Here is a 19,927-nt window from a genome sequence, read left to right on the forward strand (position 1 = left end):
CTCTTATGATCCCAGCCTTTTGCTGCCAGCCATATTCTCACTTCACGACGACAGCATTTTAATCACTGAATGAATTCCCAAAACTTCCAAAAGACCAATTTTTATTTATGAAACTCGAAAAATAAAGCTGTGCAAATCTTTTATAAAGCCATTCGTAGTTTTCACATCAATGTAAATGAAACAATTTACATACCAAAGGTTTGACCTATGATTTATACAGAAATTTGTACTGCCTGTGTTTCAAGACTTTCAAACTAAGTAACCAACTAATTAATAAAACTTTCTATTCATTAAAAAAAATACTGAAAATGTTAACACATTATCCACAAAAATATAATTTTTAACACTGATAATAACCAGAAATGCTTAATGGAGCAACACAACGGTATTTTATATTTTTTTCTGAAGGATCATGTGCTGAAAATTCAGCTTTGCCATCACAGGAATTTTAAAATGCATTTAATTAGAAAACAGTTGTTTTAAATTGTAATATTTCACAAAATTATTTTTTTAACCACTAGGCCACCATCACATTTGTGACCCTGAACCACAAAACCACTCATAAGTAGCACAAGTATACCCAACAACATGCACGTCAATAAGCCGTTTATGCTTAATAAACCGAAAACGCACTTGCCATGTAAATGCGTTAACCCATTTTCATTTATTGGAGTAAGGTCAGAAAAGGTAAGCATAAACTGGACACAACAGGTAGTTTTTTGCCTCTTAAGGTCTTTGCACATTGAGTCTGAAATATTAGTCCGAAATTTGTGCACGTTGAAAAGTAAATATGACCTCACAATGTGTCAATCATGTTTACACACTGCCTCCGAAACTTTCGTCCATCATAAAAAAATTCGGATTAGGTTCAATTTTCTGCGTTTTCACATTCGTAGCATGCATTTTGATAGGAAAGGATGGTGAATATGAAAAAACTGAAAAACGCAATGCGAACATTTCGGACTCGGTGTGCAAAGACCTTTCCGATTTTGCACGGCATGTAAAGGCAATAAGCCACTTTCTGTCTGCTTACTGAAGTGCACATGTGTGATACGTGACATGAACGCATCGTTAGTGCAGATTTAAGCACATCTAGACCGAGCAAACCTCTTGCAGTATAGAAAGAAGGAACGATATCACAAAAGCAGACTTTTTCATGACTCAGAAAATTATCAAATACAGCAGAAGTATAAGTGGTTCAGTTACAATGCTTCGTTTATAACTGCATGAGAGAATAATATGAGTTGTAAGTGTCTCAGCATGTTGCAAGCTTAATTTAACATCACAACTGACAAATGTATCGAATACTCTGAGTCAGATATGCAAATGATTATATGTTGATGTCACTACAGGGAAATAATCTGATGTGTTAATGAAGTCATGTAAACTCTGTTTACTTGCCTTGTCAGGTTACTGATGTGCATGTAAATGGGGAAAACTGGTTATTTTAATAAGATGAAATCAGCTTACTGGTATGCATGTAAACATGCTGATTGTATGGATCAAAATGATCAATTTAATTTTTATGCCAAACATAATTAAGATATTAAGTAAAGATGAAGATATTTTCAATGAAGATATTTTGTAAATATCCTATCGTATATATATCAAAACTTAATTTTTGATTAGTAATATGCAGAACTTAATTTTTGGACAACTTTAAAGGCGATTTCTCAATATTTAGATTTTTTGCATCCTCAGATTCCAGATTTTCGAATAGTTCTATCTAGACCAAATATTGTCCCAACAAATACATCAATGGAAAAACTTATTTATTCAGCTTTCAGATGGTGTAAAAATTTCATTTTCAATAAATTGACCCTTATGACTGGTTTTGTGGTCCTGGGTCACATTTTGCAGCGAAATCTAGACATTAAATTACTTGATGAAAAAGAAGGCAACTGGCAGGCTAGATTAGATCAATGTACTAATGATTACTAACTCCATACAGAACTATTCATGTTCTTAAGTTCAGGTTCTTGTGCATTATTTTCAATCTATTGATGAAAGTGTGGTGTTACATATACAGCTGCGTCTCAAAGCTTTGTGTGGGACTGATAGGTCATTGCTGTAGGACAGGTGGTGTCACAAAGGGAGAATCTGAGCTCATGGGTAGCTTAGTGAATCAGAGGTAAACAGAACCTCTCACACCCCCTTTTAAACTCTGCCAGCTGTGGCCCACAACGTATGACCATAAAGGTTCATCTTTCCACTGTTTTTGCAAACCTGGGTGCTGAGTAAACCATAGTCCGTTCTTTGTGTAAGAGAGTATGTGCGTGGTTTAGAGTGTGATTCCAAAGCTATAAAAATGCCTAGAGCTATACATATTTGGAAATCAGTATGAGCAGCATATCAGATTCATATAGCTCAGGGATTGCTCATTATTTCCAAAGGGATATTGTCTGTTACTGCTTTCTTATGAATATGAAAATGTTATATGCCCTCAAATGTTCAAAAGTTTTGGATCAGTAAGATGTTTTTAAGCAAACCTTCTTATACTCATCAAGGCTGTATTTATTTGATTATTTATATATATATATATATATATATATATATATATATACCTTTTTTTTGTGAAATATTATTGCAAATATTATAATATTAAAATATTATTAAAATAAGTTTCTGTTTTATTATACTAATTAATGTATATGAAAACAAATTCATTTTAATCATCCATTACTCCAGTCTTCAGTGTCACATGATACTTCAGAAATCACTCTAATATGCTGATTTATTATCAAGGTTGGAAACAAAAAAAAAAGATCAGCATTTATTCAAAATCGAAATCCTGTGTTACAATATACACTACAGTTCAAAAGTTTGTGGTCAAATTTTTTTCTTTCTTTTGTGAATACTTTTATTCAGCAAGGATGTGTCAAATTGATATAAAAAGTGATAGTAAAGATTTATATTGTTAGAAAAGATTTATATTTTAAATAAATGCTGTTTTTTTTACTTTTTATTCATCAAAGAATCCTGAAAAAAGTATCACAGGTTTAAAAAAATATATATTAAGCAGCACAACTGTGTTCAACAATGATAATATATAAGCATATCAAGATTTCTGAAGGATCGTGTGACACTGAAGACTGGAGTAATGGCTGATGAAAATTCAGCTTTGCGTCACAGAAATAAATTGTATTTTGAAGTATATTGAAACAGAAAATCGATATTAAAAATTGAAATAATATTTTTATTATATTATTTTTTTTCAGCTAAATCCTACTGATCCAAAACTTTTCAATGCCATTGTGTGTATTTATATATATATATATATATATATATATATATATATATATATATATATATATATATATATATATATATATATATATATATATATATATATATACATATATATATATATGTGTGTGTGTGTGTGTGTGTGTGTAAATGAAAGTACATATAGGTGATTTTGTGGTGTTGTAATTAAAAGCACAAGCACAAAAAAGATGAAAAAGAAAAAGAAAGAGAAAAGAAAGGGTCATAGGTAATCACCCATGAAGATTCATATACATCACCACATTTTTAATGATTAACAATGCCTTTTAAAAGACCTTTTCACAGACAGTATTGGACATCATTCATTAGATGGTTAATTACATTTCAGTACAATTTGCTTCATGCTCTCCAGTTCTTTTTTTAGATTTGTATCTTAAACTTTTAGACTGCCTGTCAATCACTTAAGTACATGACCATCACCCTCTGACATTATTGCAGAAGTGCAAACCGAACTAAATGTCAGTGGAAACTGACCCAGATTATCGGTGACCTCATAAGTATCCTGGAAGTCCTTCATGCGGAGACTGATGACGTCCACAAAGTCCTCTACTAGACGAAAAAGTTCCTTAACATTGGGCCCAAGCTGCCAGAAAGAAAAACATAGCTTCACGTTAAAAAGTTTGTTAGTTTTTTTTCAATATGCAATTCTGTTGTTATTGTTGTTATTAGTTGTTATTGTAATAAATATTAGATTTTTCTAAAAATATCTGCTGCTGCTGCTCAAGCTTAATGATATCCTTTCTTCAGAATGTAAACTGAAGCTTGCGTTAAGACCTAAATTGTAAACTAACTAATGATCTAACTAAACAGCAGGAGACAAACAGCTGAAAGAAAGATGTGCAGCGAAGAGAAGATAATTAGTCAATTAATCACCTTTAAAACCAGCTGAAACTTGCATAATTACTAAATGAAAGAGAGTTAGATGATGCCAACATTAAAAGAAGGAATGAGAGAATGATGAACGAGTGAGTGGAAGAATGAATGAGTGAATGAATAAACACACAGACATGGAGAGAGAGAGAGAGAGAGAGAGAGAGAGAGAGAGAGAGAGGGAGAGGGAGGCTCACCAGCTGTGCTTCCTCCCACCTCTCTCTGTTTTCCTCCATCAGTAAATTACTCACTGATTGCACAAAATTCTGTGAACAAAACCACATGACAGAGAAACATTCAGGTGCATTCTGGGTCAATATATTTTATTTTATTTTATATTTAGAACTAAGCAAATAATGCTTCACTAACCCTCATGTCTGCATTACTGGGGCTGTAGTAGGACCTCCTAAATATCTCTGTCATGTTTTTCAGTATGTCTATGATAGCCAGAAGGTCTCCACTGTAGCTTGTTCCATCACTTGATGTCACCCTCAGCTTGGTCATGACTTCAGACACCCCATCTCCCACAAGCCCTCGTTGAGCCTTGGAAAGATGATCTCTGGTCTGGAGTAGGTAAAAAAAAATAACAACCTTAGCTTTGCAGACACTTTTAACCTAGCTAGAGCTTAGTTTGGACATCACCTACCAATGTCTGGATACTTCTGTAATCATTAGAGACGCATTTAATGTATGTTGGGTTCTCCCAGTATGCAATGCCTTCATCATCCAAAGAACATCGCCGAAGAATTAGTCCTGTGTCACAGAAATGGGTTTTCATTACCAGATTTCGAACAAGGATTGGTCAAAAACTGTATACTGCATGTTGTCTTATTGATTTTCTTCTTTAAACCAAGCTTGTTGTGCTGTCCATGGTCCTGAAAATGTCTCAGTATAGCTTAGAGGGCGATGACTGTTTAGGAAGCTATTGCGGCGTGTTCCTGTTTGCATGAGTCATGTCTTACCTACAGCATTCGGAGGGCAGCGGACAGCTGCAGTGTCCCCTGCAGGAGTTTTCTTCCAAACTACATTAGAGAAATTCTCCTCATCACAGATCTCATGTGGCTCTGCATAAAACCGAAGAAGTAAAGAAATAAATGCAGAAACCTGACCAATGCCACAAAATGTGAACAAAGAAACAAGTAAGGTCCAGAATAATTATTCTTGTTAAGTCTATAAATAGGGTAGGTGATATAACCAAAAGAGTAAATGTATTTTATGATAATGGTATGTATCAGTCGTTTTCAACCTGTGGGCCGCGGCATGTTTCCTCATGTTCTGCTTGCTCTGCTGACTGTCTACCCGCTGCCGAGCTCTGCCTGGATCTGGTTTCCCGTTTTGCTGAGCGGTGCCACCCTGAGTTATTTTCTGTTCATTGCCAGTTCATTCTAGGGCTGTGCGATTAATAGAAATCATCATAAAATCACGATTTGAGCTTGCACGATTTCTAAATCGCTTTATAGCACGATTTTCCGCGGTCCTGACCTCCCGCAGTAAATTTCAGATCCAATCAGAATGCAACATGCCTAGCGCGAGAACAGACTGGGCATATGCCTACACACACTGTCTGTGATGCGCCTTTTTTCCGAGCCCATGTTAACGGATCAGAGCGTTCACATTGCACGTGTGTATCTGAGCAAGCACGTCTGGTTTTGTGACAGAGCAAAGGAAATCTGCGTGCAAACAGAGATTCGCGCTCGTGCATTATGTTAATGTGCTTTTACGTTATTTTAATGCGCTCTCGCTGCTGCTTCTGCACCGCATACACATACTGTATACGCACTGCAAACGGAGTACTTGTGAAGCTGTATAATGTATAACAAATCTATTTCAACACCTGAGGCACTGCTACAATTAATGAGCTGAATGAAAGATTGAATGAAAGAAAAAAAGATTTATTTATTTATTTATTTATTGCCATAAGTCTAGAAATTTTGTTTCACCTTTACTATAGTGATTATTTTGACTTATGTCTGTTCTAGAGATGTTAAATTTTTTTTGATAAAGCTCTAATTGGTTTTCTTTTGGAAATTTGTTTCAAATTCATCCTGAATGCATTTATGACTGTAAAGCATATCGGTGTGTGTCGAAATTGTGATTAAAATCGAAATAGCAAAATTGTTCAAAGAAATAACGATAGTTTTTTTTTTTTTTTTTTGTCCATATCGCACAGCCCTAGTTCATTCAATAAATACAGTTAACAATCTAGCTTCTGAGTAAGTTATTAACCCAACAATAGTGGGGTCAGTTAATTTTTTTGCTGTGGGCCATGCAAACATATGTGTTTGGTTGTGTGGGTCGCTAGTTGAAAAAGGTTGAGAACCACTGGTATATATCATAATCTATAGTTATTTTTGCTGCAAATGTCTACAGAGTTAGGGTTAGGGTTAATCCGAATTCAGAAAGGTTTGGGAATAACTTGTTCTACAGAGGCACTAAAGGTACACAGTTACTCGCTTGCTAGTGGTAGTCTGCTACATTAAATTTCCTTTCCGAAAACGGAATTGGGATGCAGCGGGTTGCGGGAGAGTGGGTGGGGGGGAGGAATCATTCTGGCTCAACATCGTGATGTCTGTCCGCCATAGACAATGGGTGATGGAATCATCTATCGGCCCAACCCTAATACAAGTAAAAGGTTCTTATGCCTACTGAAGACATGAAGCAGGTACATTAGGCTGCTGTCACTTTAAGACCTAATACATGGGTCTAATGTTTTAACTTAAGACAGGCATTTTGACATTACTTTGTGTATATTTGACTGTTTGAGTGAAATAAACTGCAAAAATAACTATGTACTCATGCTGTGTGACAGGCAGCACAATAAGTTGTGAAAGACGTCGCAATTAAATACATGGGCATTGTTCTGACAGACGGTTTTAATTAAACTGTCTCTCAGAAATAAAACCATCTGTCAGAACAGTGGAATTACAGAATTGAGACCTCTTTCACATATTACTGTGCTATATTGGTTTAAAATTTCTCCAAAATTGAAAGTGTCAAAATGTAAAAACGCATGAAAAGGATAAAAACATGCAACACTGCAGTGATAAAGATGTTAATCAAAATTGTATACCAGTTTTCAAATTTCAACCAGTTTACTGTGTCTACCGTTATATCAGCCACCCCTAGCAAATAATACGTTTTGGCTACAATATATGTAATTGTCTCACCTGGACATCTCTTCTCATTGCAACGTCTAACTTCCTCTCTGTCCCCTGGGCATGACTCCCCCCCAAAAAAGGGACCGTAACACACCCTGTGTCTTTGCTGGCTTCCTCCACCACATGTCTTGGTACAACCAGCCCAAGAACTCCAGAGCTGCCACTGGCCATCAACAGGACACTCTTGGAGAAAGCAGTCTCTTGTCTGATGCCACTCGCCCTGACACTCCATACCCCCATACGAGGGCCCGTTACACTCCCGAGTGCGCTGCATTGTTCCATTTGAACAGGACGAGGAACAGTAACTCCAGCCGGACCACTCATTCCACACACCATCCACTTTAAGGTAAAAGACAAAGTTTCTGAGAATTTTTAAAAGTGAGGATAGAGTATACAAAGCAAAATTAGGTTAACAAAAGAGAGGAACTTAAAGTGGAGCATGATATGGGACTGTATTGAAAGATATATTACAGGAAAAAAAGAGAGGAGCTTTGGGTTGCCAAACTCTAGTCAAGTCCACAGTGAATTAAATCCTCACTTAATCACCATCATTTGCTGCGAACTTCACAATGGTTCATTTCAATCTCTTTCTCTACAGTACCTCACATTAGGCTTTAACTGTGCTGCTAGATGAAAGTCATTAAATCTGTATGAGACAGTCTGTATTTAAAGACCTAAAGATCACCTGGGCATACAGCAATGTTGCAGAATTTGGTCTGTTTCTCTGGACCATCGCAGGGGTTTCCTCCAAACTGCGGCTGCTTGCAGGAGCGAGTGCGGTCCCTGTACCCACGGCCGCACGTTGAAGAACACAAGCTCCATGGAGTCCACTCATCCCACGACCCGTGCACTGTAATCAGAGCGGCTAGGGTATGATTTATAGAGAGAAGAATGCACATTGACAACACAAACACATGCACTAGGGTAAAACTAAAGAAGGGTTCACACTGACAACGATCTGAATTAATTTATTTTTAACGGGAGTTGCCGATTTCCTGATGGCATAAGCAACTTTTTGGGATGATATAAAGTTGAGAAAAGTTTAATTAGAGGCGACGTCGAATAGGAGTGAAGGTATTGGATCACATTGCGCAGTATGCATTGATCATTGTTAATCTTGTTCATGATATGATGTAGTTCTGCAATTTTATGAGCATTTTCTCTCAATTCTTTTATTAGCAGCAATAAAACTGATACCCTGTCCAAACAGAAGAACATCTTATTTTTACCTGCAACACCTTATATAGGTTCAGAACCTACAGTCATTTACATAGCTTACAAATAATGTTACGACAGGAATGCCTTCTTGGAAAGACTGTATGATACTCAAGACGATTCACTCTTATTGCTATACATTGGAAAAACTGCAACACGGAATATGGCAGGTCTAGTAATAGGAGTAACGGCATCGAAATAAGAGTTGTTAGTCATTTTGCACTGCAGCTATTGTTAAACACTCTGCTTCCCACAGAAACCAGACCTGAGAGTCGTGCTTAGGACTGCGCATATGCATTGGCATTTTTTGATCAACCAGTCAACCAGTTTTTGAGATTTCAGATTTTCCCCATTCGATTAGTTCTTAGATGGATCTTGCATGGATCTTGCAGGATATACATTACAAATATAGCCACCATGTGAACTGAATTTTGTTCCAACAGGCTTTGTTACTAGCTACCAACAATACACCAAAAACAGCTGTCAGTGTGAACAGAAATCTATAAGTAGTTTAAAACAAAAATTTACACGGAACTTTTAGTGTGCAAAAAGTACAATTTCTGAATGTTAAAGAGCAAATCATTCTTTTTTATGCATAAAGTGATTAGCACTTAATACAACATTGTGCTTGGCAAGAGTTTATATATGGGTAACACTTTTGTCTAGCCCCCTGAGATGCTGAAATGGTAGAATGAAAAGAGATTGAAAAAGAGAGACCATCCTACATGCAGTGGGATCTATAGGGAGTTTGCTGCCAATGCTTCACTTAAACCCATTAACATCTTACCACGGCTCTCCAGCATCCAGGGTTGAGGGGGGAGCAGCCGTACATGGAAGCTCAGGAAGAGTTAGCCTCAGGTGGGCCACGGCTGGAGGGTGAGTGGGCAAAGCTAATGGACCTGAATGGAGGTGGAACGGGTGATGGGAAGTGGATAAGGAAGATAGTGGGGGTGAGGAGAGGCCTGAGGTGGGCTGTGCTTACCTGGACACACAACAGTGTTATTGCAGGGTCTTTGTTCTCGCAGCGGCCCGCTGCACTGCGTGCTGTACGGCACCGAGACGCATAAGCGTGTGCGGCTCTGCCAGCCTTCACCACACGTGGTCGAACACACGCTCCACACAGACCACTCCCCACCCGACGGAGGATCCACTGAGAGGGACGGGGGAAGTGGGGATGGGATGGGGTAGGGTAGGGAGCAGAGGAAAGGGTAGGAAAAGCGCCAAAACTAATTAGCATGCAGGATTAACCTTATTTAACAGGGGAAGACTGTTTTGTCGCTGACTGCATAGCCTCAGCATTTACCCATAATAGAAGTTTATGTTTTCATTTTTGGGATATGTAAGTCAGTCATCTCTATGAGGATTTCACAAGGCTACCTAGTAGATCAGACTTTACTATCTGAACAACTGGGAAGCCAAGGAATCTGTAATCCCGAAGGAATTGGTACATATTAAATGTCCAATAGGAAGCACGTGGTTGTCTTGACAGTCCAATAGATAATATGGGCTGACATGGCTGTCCAATAGAAAGAGTTAGGCTATCTTTACCATCAAGTGGAACGAAATAAAGAATAAAGAATGTCCAATAAAATGATATTTAATGTCAAAATGAAAAGTGATAAGGAGGGAAGGATTTCACCTCATTCTGACAACATTAGGGGCAATAAACGTTTTACATTAGGTTTCATAATAAAACCTTGCATAAGCACATTTAATAATATGCATATACATTAGTTTTATTTATTCTCTGAAACCATCAGTAGTCATCTTGTTACCATTTAGTTTAGCAATGTGCATAAAATTGTGTACATATTAATGCTGCTTCCGAAAGTAACATAATTTTTTTTTAAATCATGCACAGCATTTATTGAATATACTTTCTGATTCATAGAAAAACAGATTTTTTCTTTTTCATGTAGAACTTAACTATGATGCCCCAATTTCTATTTAAGGATTCACTGTGATTTTTGATTTATAACACATTGGAATGAAATATTGGAAATTTGTATTTATTTTGAATTGACAGGCTCATATCAGTGTAACTGTAAAAATCAAAGACAAATTCATGCAGTGCTCACAAATAAATGACAAAATACTAGGGATCACATCATATTACTCCAATATGTCTTTTATACTGAAGCATGCAAATCATACATCACCACCCCCAAGCAAGGTGTGCCTTGTCTTTGATTCATAATAAGAGGTTACGACCCTTTCAAAATGCTTTTAAATTCCTTGTAAGCAATGGTGTCCATGATTCATGGATATCTTGATGTTCCTCCATGAACCATGCCATAATACACATGACAAAGACAAAGAAAACATACATCACACTGACAGGAACATAAAAAAACAAGGCCATAGCCACATACGCATCCAGTCTACTCCCCTGTATGTGGACTAGTGAGTGAAACGGTTGCAAGTGTGTGTATGTGTGTGACCCCAAGCTGCAGAGGAGGCTGATGCCACCTGTCTTCTTACCTGTTTGGGAAGACTGCTGTCCGCTGCGGGTCTTATCAGAGTCCTCTCGTTTACGGCTGTCCACCGAGCGCAGGGATTGGCTACGAGTGCCAAGTCGGCCTCTGCCTGCAGGATGGGGTGGGGTTAGAAACTACAGTCGAGTTCTGATTGGCCAGTGCTGTGCGACCTGAACATCTAGACCAGCATCAGCCATGCTTGGGATTTTGTGTGAAGTTTAAGGTTACATAGCTGAGAAGAAGTGATCCTGTGTTTGGTTTGATACTACTCTCCGAGCGAACGCGAGACTCTGTGAGAATTTGGACACTTCTAGGCTTGTCTGACCTCGAAACGTGTGCTTTGAACACCAAAAAACGTCAGGAAGTATGCAGAAAGAGGACACGATGGAGCGAGCAGTGGATGGCAGATGAAAAATAAGCAGACCATGCGGAACGGAGACACAGACAGTCGAGGTGAAAACATCTGCAGCCGATGGACTTGACCATGGAGTGGGTTATTTACTCATGGCCTCCATCCAAACTGAGTGAAGTTCTACTCACTACAGTCACATTCAAACTGACTCGGTCAGTGATGCCCTTACCAAGCATGGCCTCTTGCATTCCTTTGTATTTCACTGGACTTAAACCCTTGCCTTTAGAGGAATACTGCCTGTAGCCTATGGGTCCAATGAAAAGCACACAAAAACGCTCATTCTATCATCAGTCTAGCATTTTATTATCGTTATTGCTCTAGCATTTTATTATCATTATTCCTCTATCATTGTGTCACACAGAAAGAACATCATTTTTTACAGTGAAATGTGAAGAATGTAAAAAAATGAGGTGTCAGATACTGATAGAGAGAGAAAGCAAGAGAAGAAGTAGATGTGTGAACGATCACGTGCAACGTGCATGAGCTTAGAATGCTACTTACCAATGCACGACTGAGAGTTGCAGGGACGACCTTCTTCTAGAACACCCTCACACAGGTATGCCTCCTCAGGTGGTGATTGACAGGTGCGTGTGCGCGTCTGGACTCCACCTCCACATTCACTGCTGCACTCCACCCAGTTGCTCCATCCACTCCAGCCACCTGTATTAAACCCACACACAGACACGAGCACAGTCCATGTGAGCATAATTCCCAAGAAAAAGCCATTTATTAATAATTTTTTGTGACACAAATTAAATTTCCATCCCTGCTAAGCAATAATGTTCTGATTTCGTAATCCATTATGATGGCACTAAGATGTAGAAATGGACCCATAAATACCAGTAGGATATGAGTCCCTGTGTTCTGCTCCCTCATGAATGTTTAATAGCAGACATTGCTGCCTGTCTGATCCCGGAGGCCCCGACAAATATGTATTAATCTGAATGAATAGAACATGAAGCTGGACCATGTCCAGCTGCAGACATTTTTAATTACTCACAAATCAATTGTACAGGGGAGGGTATGTAATTCTACACTCAGTGCCGCTCTACCCGGAAAATGAGAACTGAAATGAAAGTGAGAAAGAATCAGAGACGGCCTATATTTAAAATGTCCATCAAAATATTTTACATGAAGATGGTCCATGCAGATAATGTAAAGATCCAATTAATGTAGCTAATATTAGCTACATATCAGAGATTATAATAAAATAAGAAATTTCAACAAACCACTTAAAATAGAAAAAAAGATAGATTTTATTTTTTAATGAAATGCTTAAAATCTAGTTAAAATAAATTTCAAAAAGGGAAATCAAGCTCAACAAAACAGTAAAAAAATCTAGTTTAAAAAAATAAAGTGCTAGAAAAATCTAGTTAAAAGAAGCATCAAGTGTTGGTTCATATATTTTTTTAAATGCATTTCCAAAAATGGATCAAACCATCATCAATTGCATCATTATTTATTATTGTTATTATTATTATTTATTATTATAATTTTTTTTATTATTTCTAACTACCGTATATAAATGTTAAGTGGTCTATGTATCACCAAAAATAAAATATTTCCTTGAACTGTATCAGTTTTTTAGAAGTTGTCTAGTAATTGCTAGCAAATTTCACAAATATTTATAAAAAAAATAACGAGTAACACATTGAATTGAACATGACATTTTCAAGTAAATTGTACTCCATAAAATGTTTATTTTATTTACAACTATGAAAAATTCTCTTACAGTGTAAAACTTAGATTTTATTAAGATTTTCTGAAAGTAGCAGACATTCCCTTCGAAGCGTTCCTCATGCAAAGCCCAAGTTAATAGTTACGCCACATAAAGGCCAGATATAAAAACAATTTATGCCTTTTCTGCAGCACTGATACAAATCTGTTGGCAAGCAAGTGCTGAAAAGCAAAATCAATATCTATTTGTTTGAGCAGGATGAGCGATTAATGGCAAATTGTTTACTTGGGGTGCTGAGATTGGCTTTGCCGCATGTTGCGCGAGACACGTTCACCTGATAAAACATAACGGATTCTAGTCTTCAATGCCTCGGCTTTGAATATACAATCAAATGTCCTCCTTGCACAGCAAGTGACAATCGCATGCAAAATGAACCGGGACGGCTCTCAGCGTGCTGCCCTAATTAATCCCATCCACCAATCACGCTTCAAGTCAGATGGCTCAATCAACCAATCGCACGTGGCATAAACAGCATGCACAGCCAATCCCTGCTCCACGGGGGACCATAAGTGGTAAAAATCAGTCTTAAATAAGCTTCTCAGTTTCTGTGTTGAATAACTTCAACCTTATTTAAAACAAATGCAAGTGATGAACAGTGAATTGAGTAGGGTGAGAATATTCGTAAAGCAAACAATCTTTAGAAAAGCGAATGAGAATAATAAAAAAGTCCTGACAGGAAAAAAATAATACTCCATTTGGAGATAAGATTTCCTCTCTCTGTGAAAAACGATGGTAGAGTATGACCTTTTTTTGGCTCAATAATCACGGGCTGAAGGAGAAAGGGGGGGGGGGGCAGAATAATATAGTGTTTTCTTTCTCTGTCCCCAAGGACATTTTATTATGCTTTCAATAATTTAGTGTGCTTCTCTTGTACAGTGGTTGCTCCCTTACATCCAGACTCTTTGCAGCAGACGCTATATCATCTTTAAACTCTCATATTCGTCCTCTGCTCGGATGTTTCTTTCTATTCATCAGCCCTTCCTCTATCATTCTGTCTTTTCGCCCGTTTTTCAGATTGCAGCTGCAGCACGCACCTGCTTTTCAAAGGATGAGTGTGTGGATATACATCATTCTGCCCATTAGCAAATATCATCTTGGCTTACGAAAACCTCAAAGTGACCTTCACTTTTCCCTCAGTGGTGAGCAGAAGGTCTAATAACGGCTCAAGTGACAGTGATCTGAATTCATCAATACATGATCTCACCATGATATCACCTGCCACAGCCCATTGCATATCTCCTACGAAACCAAGGTCAGTCAGTACATCTAAATTACATCCTACATTCGACTTTATGCATTGTTTTTCTGGTTGCTTAACATGCATTAAAACACAGACTGTGGGTCAGTGATGGAAAGTGAAACATGGGAAGTGCTGACACCCAGAGGATGTTACAGGTCATTGGCATCCATGTCGGCAACAAAAGAGAGTGCAAGCAAAAAAAAAAACAAAAAAAAAAAATTATTGTTATTATTATTTTTTTAACAATGTTGTCTGATCTCTTTTTAAAAAAGTTTATTTTTTTATTAATGTAGGAATGAAATTGATTTCTGGAAGTGTTTGAGTAAAAAGAAATGAGCCATCCATCATCTCGCACCTTTTTCTCTCTGTCCGTCTCTATCTGTCCCTCTGCTGGCTGCAGCTCACAGGTCTAATCCACTCTTCTGTGTGTGTGCATTTCTGCTGTCAGTATCCCGCCTAGAATAAATATTTGAACAGCTGTGCTTACACATCTCATTGATTAACCTCACTCCAGGGGCAGGAAACAACCTCGGCTTGCACCCTTGCCGCTTCTCATAATCTTTCCCGTCTTACGCCGCAGTGCTCAAAATGGCCCACGCAAACCAACTCTCAATTAAATGACCACACATTTCCTACCCATGAATTTTAACATGGTTTCTGTCAATATGTGGGGGGTTATATTGACCAAAAGCTCCTAATAATTGCACAATTTTCCTTTGAGATTTTAGTTGACTTAAAACTTTGGAATAATGTTATTCTATCATATTTTGACAGTTTTATCGAACACATTCAGGCAGCAGGTGATGTTCAGTATTTGCCTCTTAATTAAACGTTTTGATGTGTATTTAATTAACTGAATCTAGAGATGGTATTTAATGCAGATACAGTATGACAATAAAATAAATGTTATTTATATTAAAATATTATAAGCTCCAGCATCCCCGCAAGAGAAGATAAGCGGTTTTCGACAATTAATTAAAAATGAATCAACAATATTTTTAACATTATACATTGCATAAGTTTTTATGATAGGATACATAAGTGTATCCTGCTACTATTTATTAAATGCTTTTTTATTTTTATTTATTTATTTTTAATTTTTTTTATCAATGAGCTAATGAGAGTGTTACTCATGGTATCAGAGATAATAATAAAAAAAATGATAAGGAATAATTAATAATTGACTTTTTATTAATTTATTAATGATTCACTCCAAATGAATAGTAGTGGTTAAAGCTAGTAAACTAGCTATAAGTGCAAATAAATAAACAATAAAGCAACAAACACCAATACAATTAGGAAGAAAAGGTTAAAATAAACAAAGAGAGGTCTTTTCAATCATTTTACAATATCTATTTACGCTTCATAAATTTCAGTGACGGAAATGGTTACAAACAAATCTATGTTTCCCCCATACACTCATTCTCAAAACTGTTCACTAACAAAAAAGGCAGGCGGAATTTGACTACACTCATGTGTCATTTTATGTCTACACAATTATGAATGTTTTTATTTTCTAGTATAAATGTATAATATTCACAAAAACAGCTGTCAACTGTCTATCACCAAGGATTGTTGGCAGATTAAGACTTGTTTTCTGTCAGTTCCTAAGACAATTAGACATTTTGTTCTGTTGATCACTACTTCTGTTCTGTCTTTCAATGGTCACACAATGACAAAACCAGTTACTTCTTATTAGTTCATACACTATAAGATTACGGCCTGAGTCATATGGGGAGCTCAGAGTCTGCACTGTTTACCGATGAGCAAGTAGATAAACAGATCAAAAATATGACAGAGATATGAATAGGGGTTTGGTTGAATGTTCTTTGGTTGCAGGTGTGGGTCAGAGAAGTCGACGTTTCAATTCTGAAGATGGATGCCTCTCCTCAGCAGGAACAAAAGGGGAAAAATCTAGCTCAAATCAAAAACACCTTCACTAAAAGGATCAGATGGGCCTCCCACTTTTCACAGGTCCACAGATGAGTGGAAAAATAACAGTTTTTTTTATTTTCCTCTTGCACATCAATCTTCAGCAGAGAAACATCTGCTCATAAGACCAAAAGGACGTGGGGGCACATGTGAACACACACACACAAACATACAAAAGAACACGCCATATTGCCCTGACTTCTATGCACTTTCAGCTCTCCGATCAGTGAATGCCAAAATGGATCATCACATTGTGGCAGAACTAACCAGAACAGCATCAAACTCTCAAAAACTCTAAGACCTTCACAAAGAACTAAGTTCATCTAATTTTAAACGCTAAGAAGCAAGAATGCACCCTGTCTAGTACTAAATAAGCTGCATATGCAATTGTAATTTTGTTAGTGAGAGTAAATACATTTACAATGTATTGAGGGTGATTAAAAGAATTATAATGAATAATAGCATAATCATTACAGCAGTCAATTGTGAGAAATTGTTTTACTTAAAAATGTTATGAGTGATTTACTTTGTGAATTTCAGTGGGTACATCTAGTAAACAAGCCCTATTATTGCAGCAAGCTAGTTTAATTTAATTCTCCAAACTGGCAGCTGTCCATTATTGAAAATACAGGCAGACTTTTAATGATGATACTATTCTGTACTATACGAGCCTGATGTTATGGTATGTGAAATGTAAAGTTTAATATTTAATTTCAACTAAAACTTAATATAGGCCATTATGGTATATGGCATTTAAGGTGGCAATCTAAAATCATAAAAGGCTTTTGACAAAATTATAATGAATACCACTACACTGAATGACAAAACTAAATCAGAGCTGTCTACTCTGTAATTGCCCATTGCAATGTGCCTTTGGTTGATAAATGCCGCTTTTCTATTTTTGACATGAGGACTAAATTAAAACAATTTTATAAACATCATAAATGGCTTGCTATGAATAAAATTTTTTATATATTGAACTTTTGACCATTACACTAAATCTAGCTCATTACCGGTCTGTGGCCGTAAAAACTGAAATCATCTTTTAGTTCTCTGTGCTTTTATAAATGCAAATAGAATGTGTTTTATTATTATAATTATTATAAGCAGCCCATAAAAGTCATTTTATACCAATTCATTTACATAAATAAAAGAATATAAATAAACGCAAACATCAGAACTACTTTTGGATGCTCCACATGTTTAATATCAGGTGCTGAACTAATGTAAACTAGCCCCCCCCCCCCTTTTTTTTCTTACTGTGGTTACACTTTAATATCAGGTTGAGGAAGAATGAGAGAGAGCGAGAGAGTAAGTATGAAAGAGAGAATATGCATTAGCATATGCATTATATGGTTAGTAAACTTGATTAAAACAGTCTTCGGATTGGGAATTGACAGTGTTCATACTGTCCCAGTGTTCCTATGGAAACCTCTTTGGTGGCACATGTATGTCGCAGAGCCTTAGGTGCTTTAGACATTCCTACATGCCCATCTGTGGTTCCTCTCAAAAGTATGAGGCTTTATTGTACAAATAACCCCTAATCCCCCTAATCAAACCTTTCATCGCTGCTCTCTCAATATCTCCTGCTCGCTTTCACTGGGTCGATCTCAGCATGTTAGAAGAGATTTTCTATCTTTTATAGATTCTATTTAGTATGGACTGTGGGTTAGATGTGACTCTAGAGATGTGAGAGGGGGTAATCATACAGATAGGTTGGGGAGCTCTTTACAGCACTGTTGTCTTTCACTCTCCATTACAGACACACACATACACCCACGCACAAAGACAGCAGGTCTATCGGCAGGAGAATGTGTTCACTAATAAGCAGCTCCCTATGACTTTTTAAAGCTCAACCAGGGCCAGACACAAATCATTGTTTGCTTAAGACTAAAAGACAGTCCATCTGAAAACCAGTCAGTATCTGGTATGACCACCATTTGCCTCACGCAGTGCAACACATCTCCTTCGCATAGAGCTGATCAGGTTTTTGATTGTGGCCTTTGGAATGTTGCTCTACTCCTCTTCAATATCTGTGCGAATTTGCTGGATATTGGCAGGAACTGGAACACGCTGTCGTATATGCCGATCCAGAGTATCCCAAACATGCTCAATGGGTGACATATCCAGTGAGTATGCTGGCCAATGCAAGAACTGGGATGTTTTCAGCTTTCAGGAATTGTGTACAGATCCTTGTAACATGGAACATTATCATGCTGCAACATGAGATGATGGTCGTGGATGAATGGCACAACAATGGGCCTCAGGATCTCCTCATGGTACATCTGTGCAATCAAACTTTCCATCAATAAAATTCACCTGTGTTCATTGCCCATAACATATGCCTGCCCATACCATAACCCCACTGCCACCACGGGCCACTCGATCCACAACGTTGACATCAGCAAACTGGTCACCCACACAACTCCATACACACTGTCTGCCATCTGCCCAGTACAGTGAAAACCGGCATTCATCAGTGAAGAGAACACCTCTCCAAAGTGCCAGACGCCATCGAATGTGAGCATTTGCCCACTCAAGTCTTGTCATGGCACTTGTATACTGTAGCTGTTCTCTTGTTGACCTGATTGCTTCTATTGTTCTCATTTGTAAGTCGCTTTGGATAAAAGCGTCTGCTAAATGATTAAATGTAAATGTAAATGTCAAGTCGGTTACGACGACGAACTGCAGTCAGCTCGAGACCACGATGACGAGCATGCAGATGAGATTCCCTGAGACGGTTTCTGACAGTTTGTACAGATAGTATTTGGTTATGCAAACCGATTGTTGCAGCAGCTGTCTGGGTGGCTGGTCTCAGACGATCTTGGAGGTGAAGATGCTGGATGTCGAGGTCCTGGGCTGGTGTGGTTACACGTGGTCTGCGGTTGTGAGGCCGGTTTGATGTACTGACAAATTCTCTGAAATGTCTTTAGAGACAGCTTATGGTAGACAAATTAACATTTAATTCACAGGCAACAGCTCTGGTGGACATTCCTGCAGTCAGCATGCCAACTAAATGCTCCTTAAAAACTTGCGACATCTGTGGCATTGTGCTGTGTGATAAAACTGCACATTTTAGAGTGGCTTTTGTTTAGCCAGCCTAAGGCACACCTGTGCAATAATCCTGCTGTCTAATCAGCATCTTGAAAAGCCACACCTGTGAGGTGGAAGGATTATCTCGGCAGAGGAGAAGTGCTCACTAACACAGATTTAGACAGATTTGTGAGCAATATTTGAGAGAAACAGGCCTTTTGGATGTGAATGTGAATGTGCTTGGACATTTAACTTTTTAAATTTCCATTATTCTCAATGATGATTATCATTATTGTAATACAGCATTTTTTTTAATTGCCACAAAACACCTCTCTGGCGGTTTAAGTTAAAAATCGAGATGATAAAACTGAAACAGCTAAGTAAACAATGAAAAACTGATATTCTATTGTACAACAATGTACACCCTCTTGGTACAAACACCCTCAAAAATCCCTCATTGAAAGTGTGCATGAAATAGCGATGAACCCCTAAAGCAAGACAAATGTCTGTAAAATGTAGCCCCCCATCCCCTTTGTATGTTTACAATGGACTAGTACAGTCTCACGG

General features: G+C 37.6%; 1 protein-coding gene across 10 annotated transcripts in view; it reads right to left on the reverse strand.

Moving 5' to 3' along the window:
* Nucleotides 1-19,927, reverse strand: part of adgrb1a (adhesion G protein-coupled receptor B1a) — an 89,494-nt gene that overhangs the window by 40,693 nt on the left and 28,874 nt on the right. For 5 of the 10 annotated variants that reach the window (XM_059568261.1, XM_059568265.1, XM_059568262.1 and 2 more), the window contains exons 3-13: nucleotides 11,919-12,077; nucleotides 11,587-11,661; nucleotides 11,010-11,114; nucleotides 9,511-9,678; nucleotides 7,999-8,178; nucleotides 7,323-7,652; nucleotides 5,118-5,219; nucleotides 4,802-4,908; nucleotides 4,525-4,719; nucleotides 4,353-4,421; nucleotides 3,760-3,868 (exon numbers count right to left, since the gene is read on the reverse strand). In XM_059568261.1, coding sequence (XP_059424244.1) covers nucleotides 3,760-3,868; nucleotides 4,353-4,421; nucleotides 4,525-4,719; nucleotides 4,802-4,908; nucleotides 5,118-5,219; nucleotides 7,323-7,652; nucleotides 7,999-8,178; nucleotides 9,511-9,678; nucleotides 11,010-11,114; nucleotides 11,587-11,661; nucleotides 11,919-12,077 — 1,599 coding nt within the window. The remainder of the gene's footprint in view (nucleotides 1-3,759; nucleotides 3,869-4,352; nucleotides 4,422-4,524; nucleotides 4,720-4,801; nucleotides 4,909-5,117; nucleotides 5,220-7,322; nucleotides 7,653-7,998; nucleotides 8,179-9,510; nucleotides 9,679-11,009; nucleotides 11,115-11,586; nucleotides 11,662-11,918; nucleotides 12,078-19,927) is intronic. The other 5 variants (XM_059568267.1, XM_059568264.1, XM_059568260.1 and 2 more) reach the window with 4 other exon arrangements.

Source organism: Carassius carassius, chromosome 15, assembly GCF_963082965.1.
Source record: "Carassius carassius chromosome 15, fCarCar2.1, whole genome shotgun sequence".
In the NCBI taxonomy this organism is placed as follows: Eukaryota; Metazoa; Chordata; class Actinopteri; order Cypriniformes; family Cyprinidae; genus Carassius; species Carassius carassius.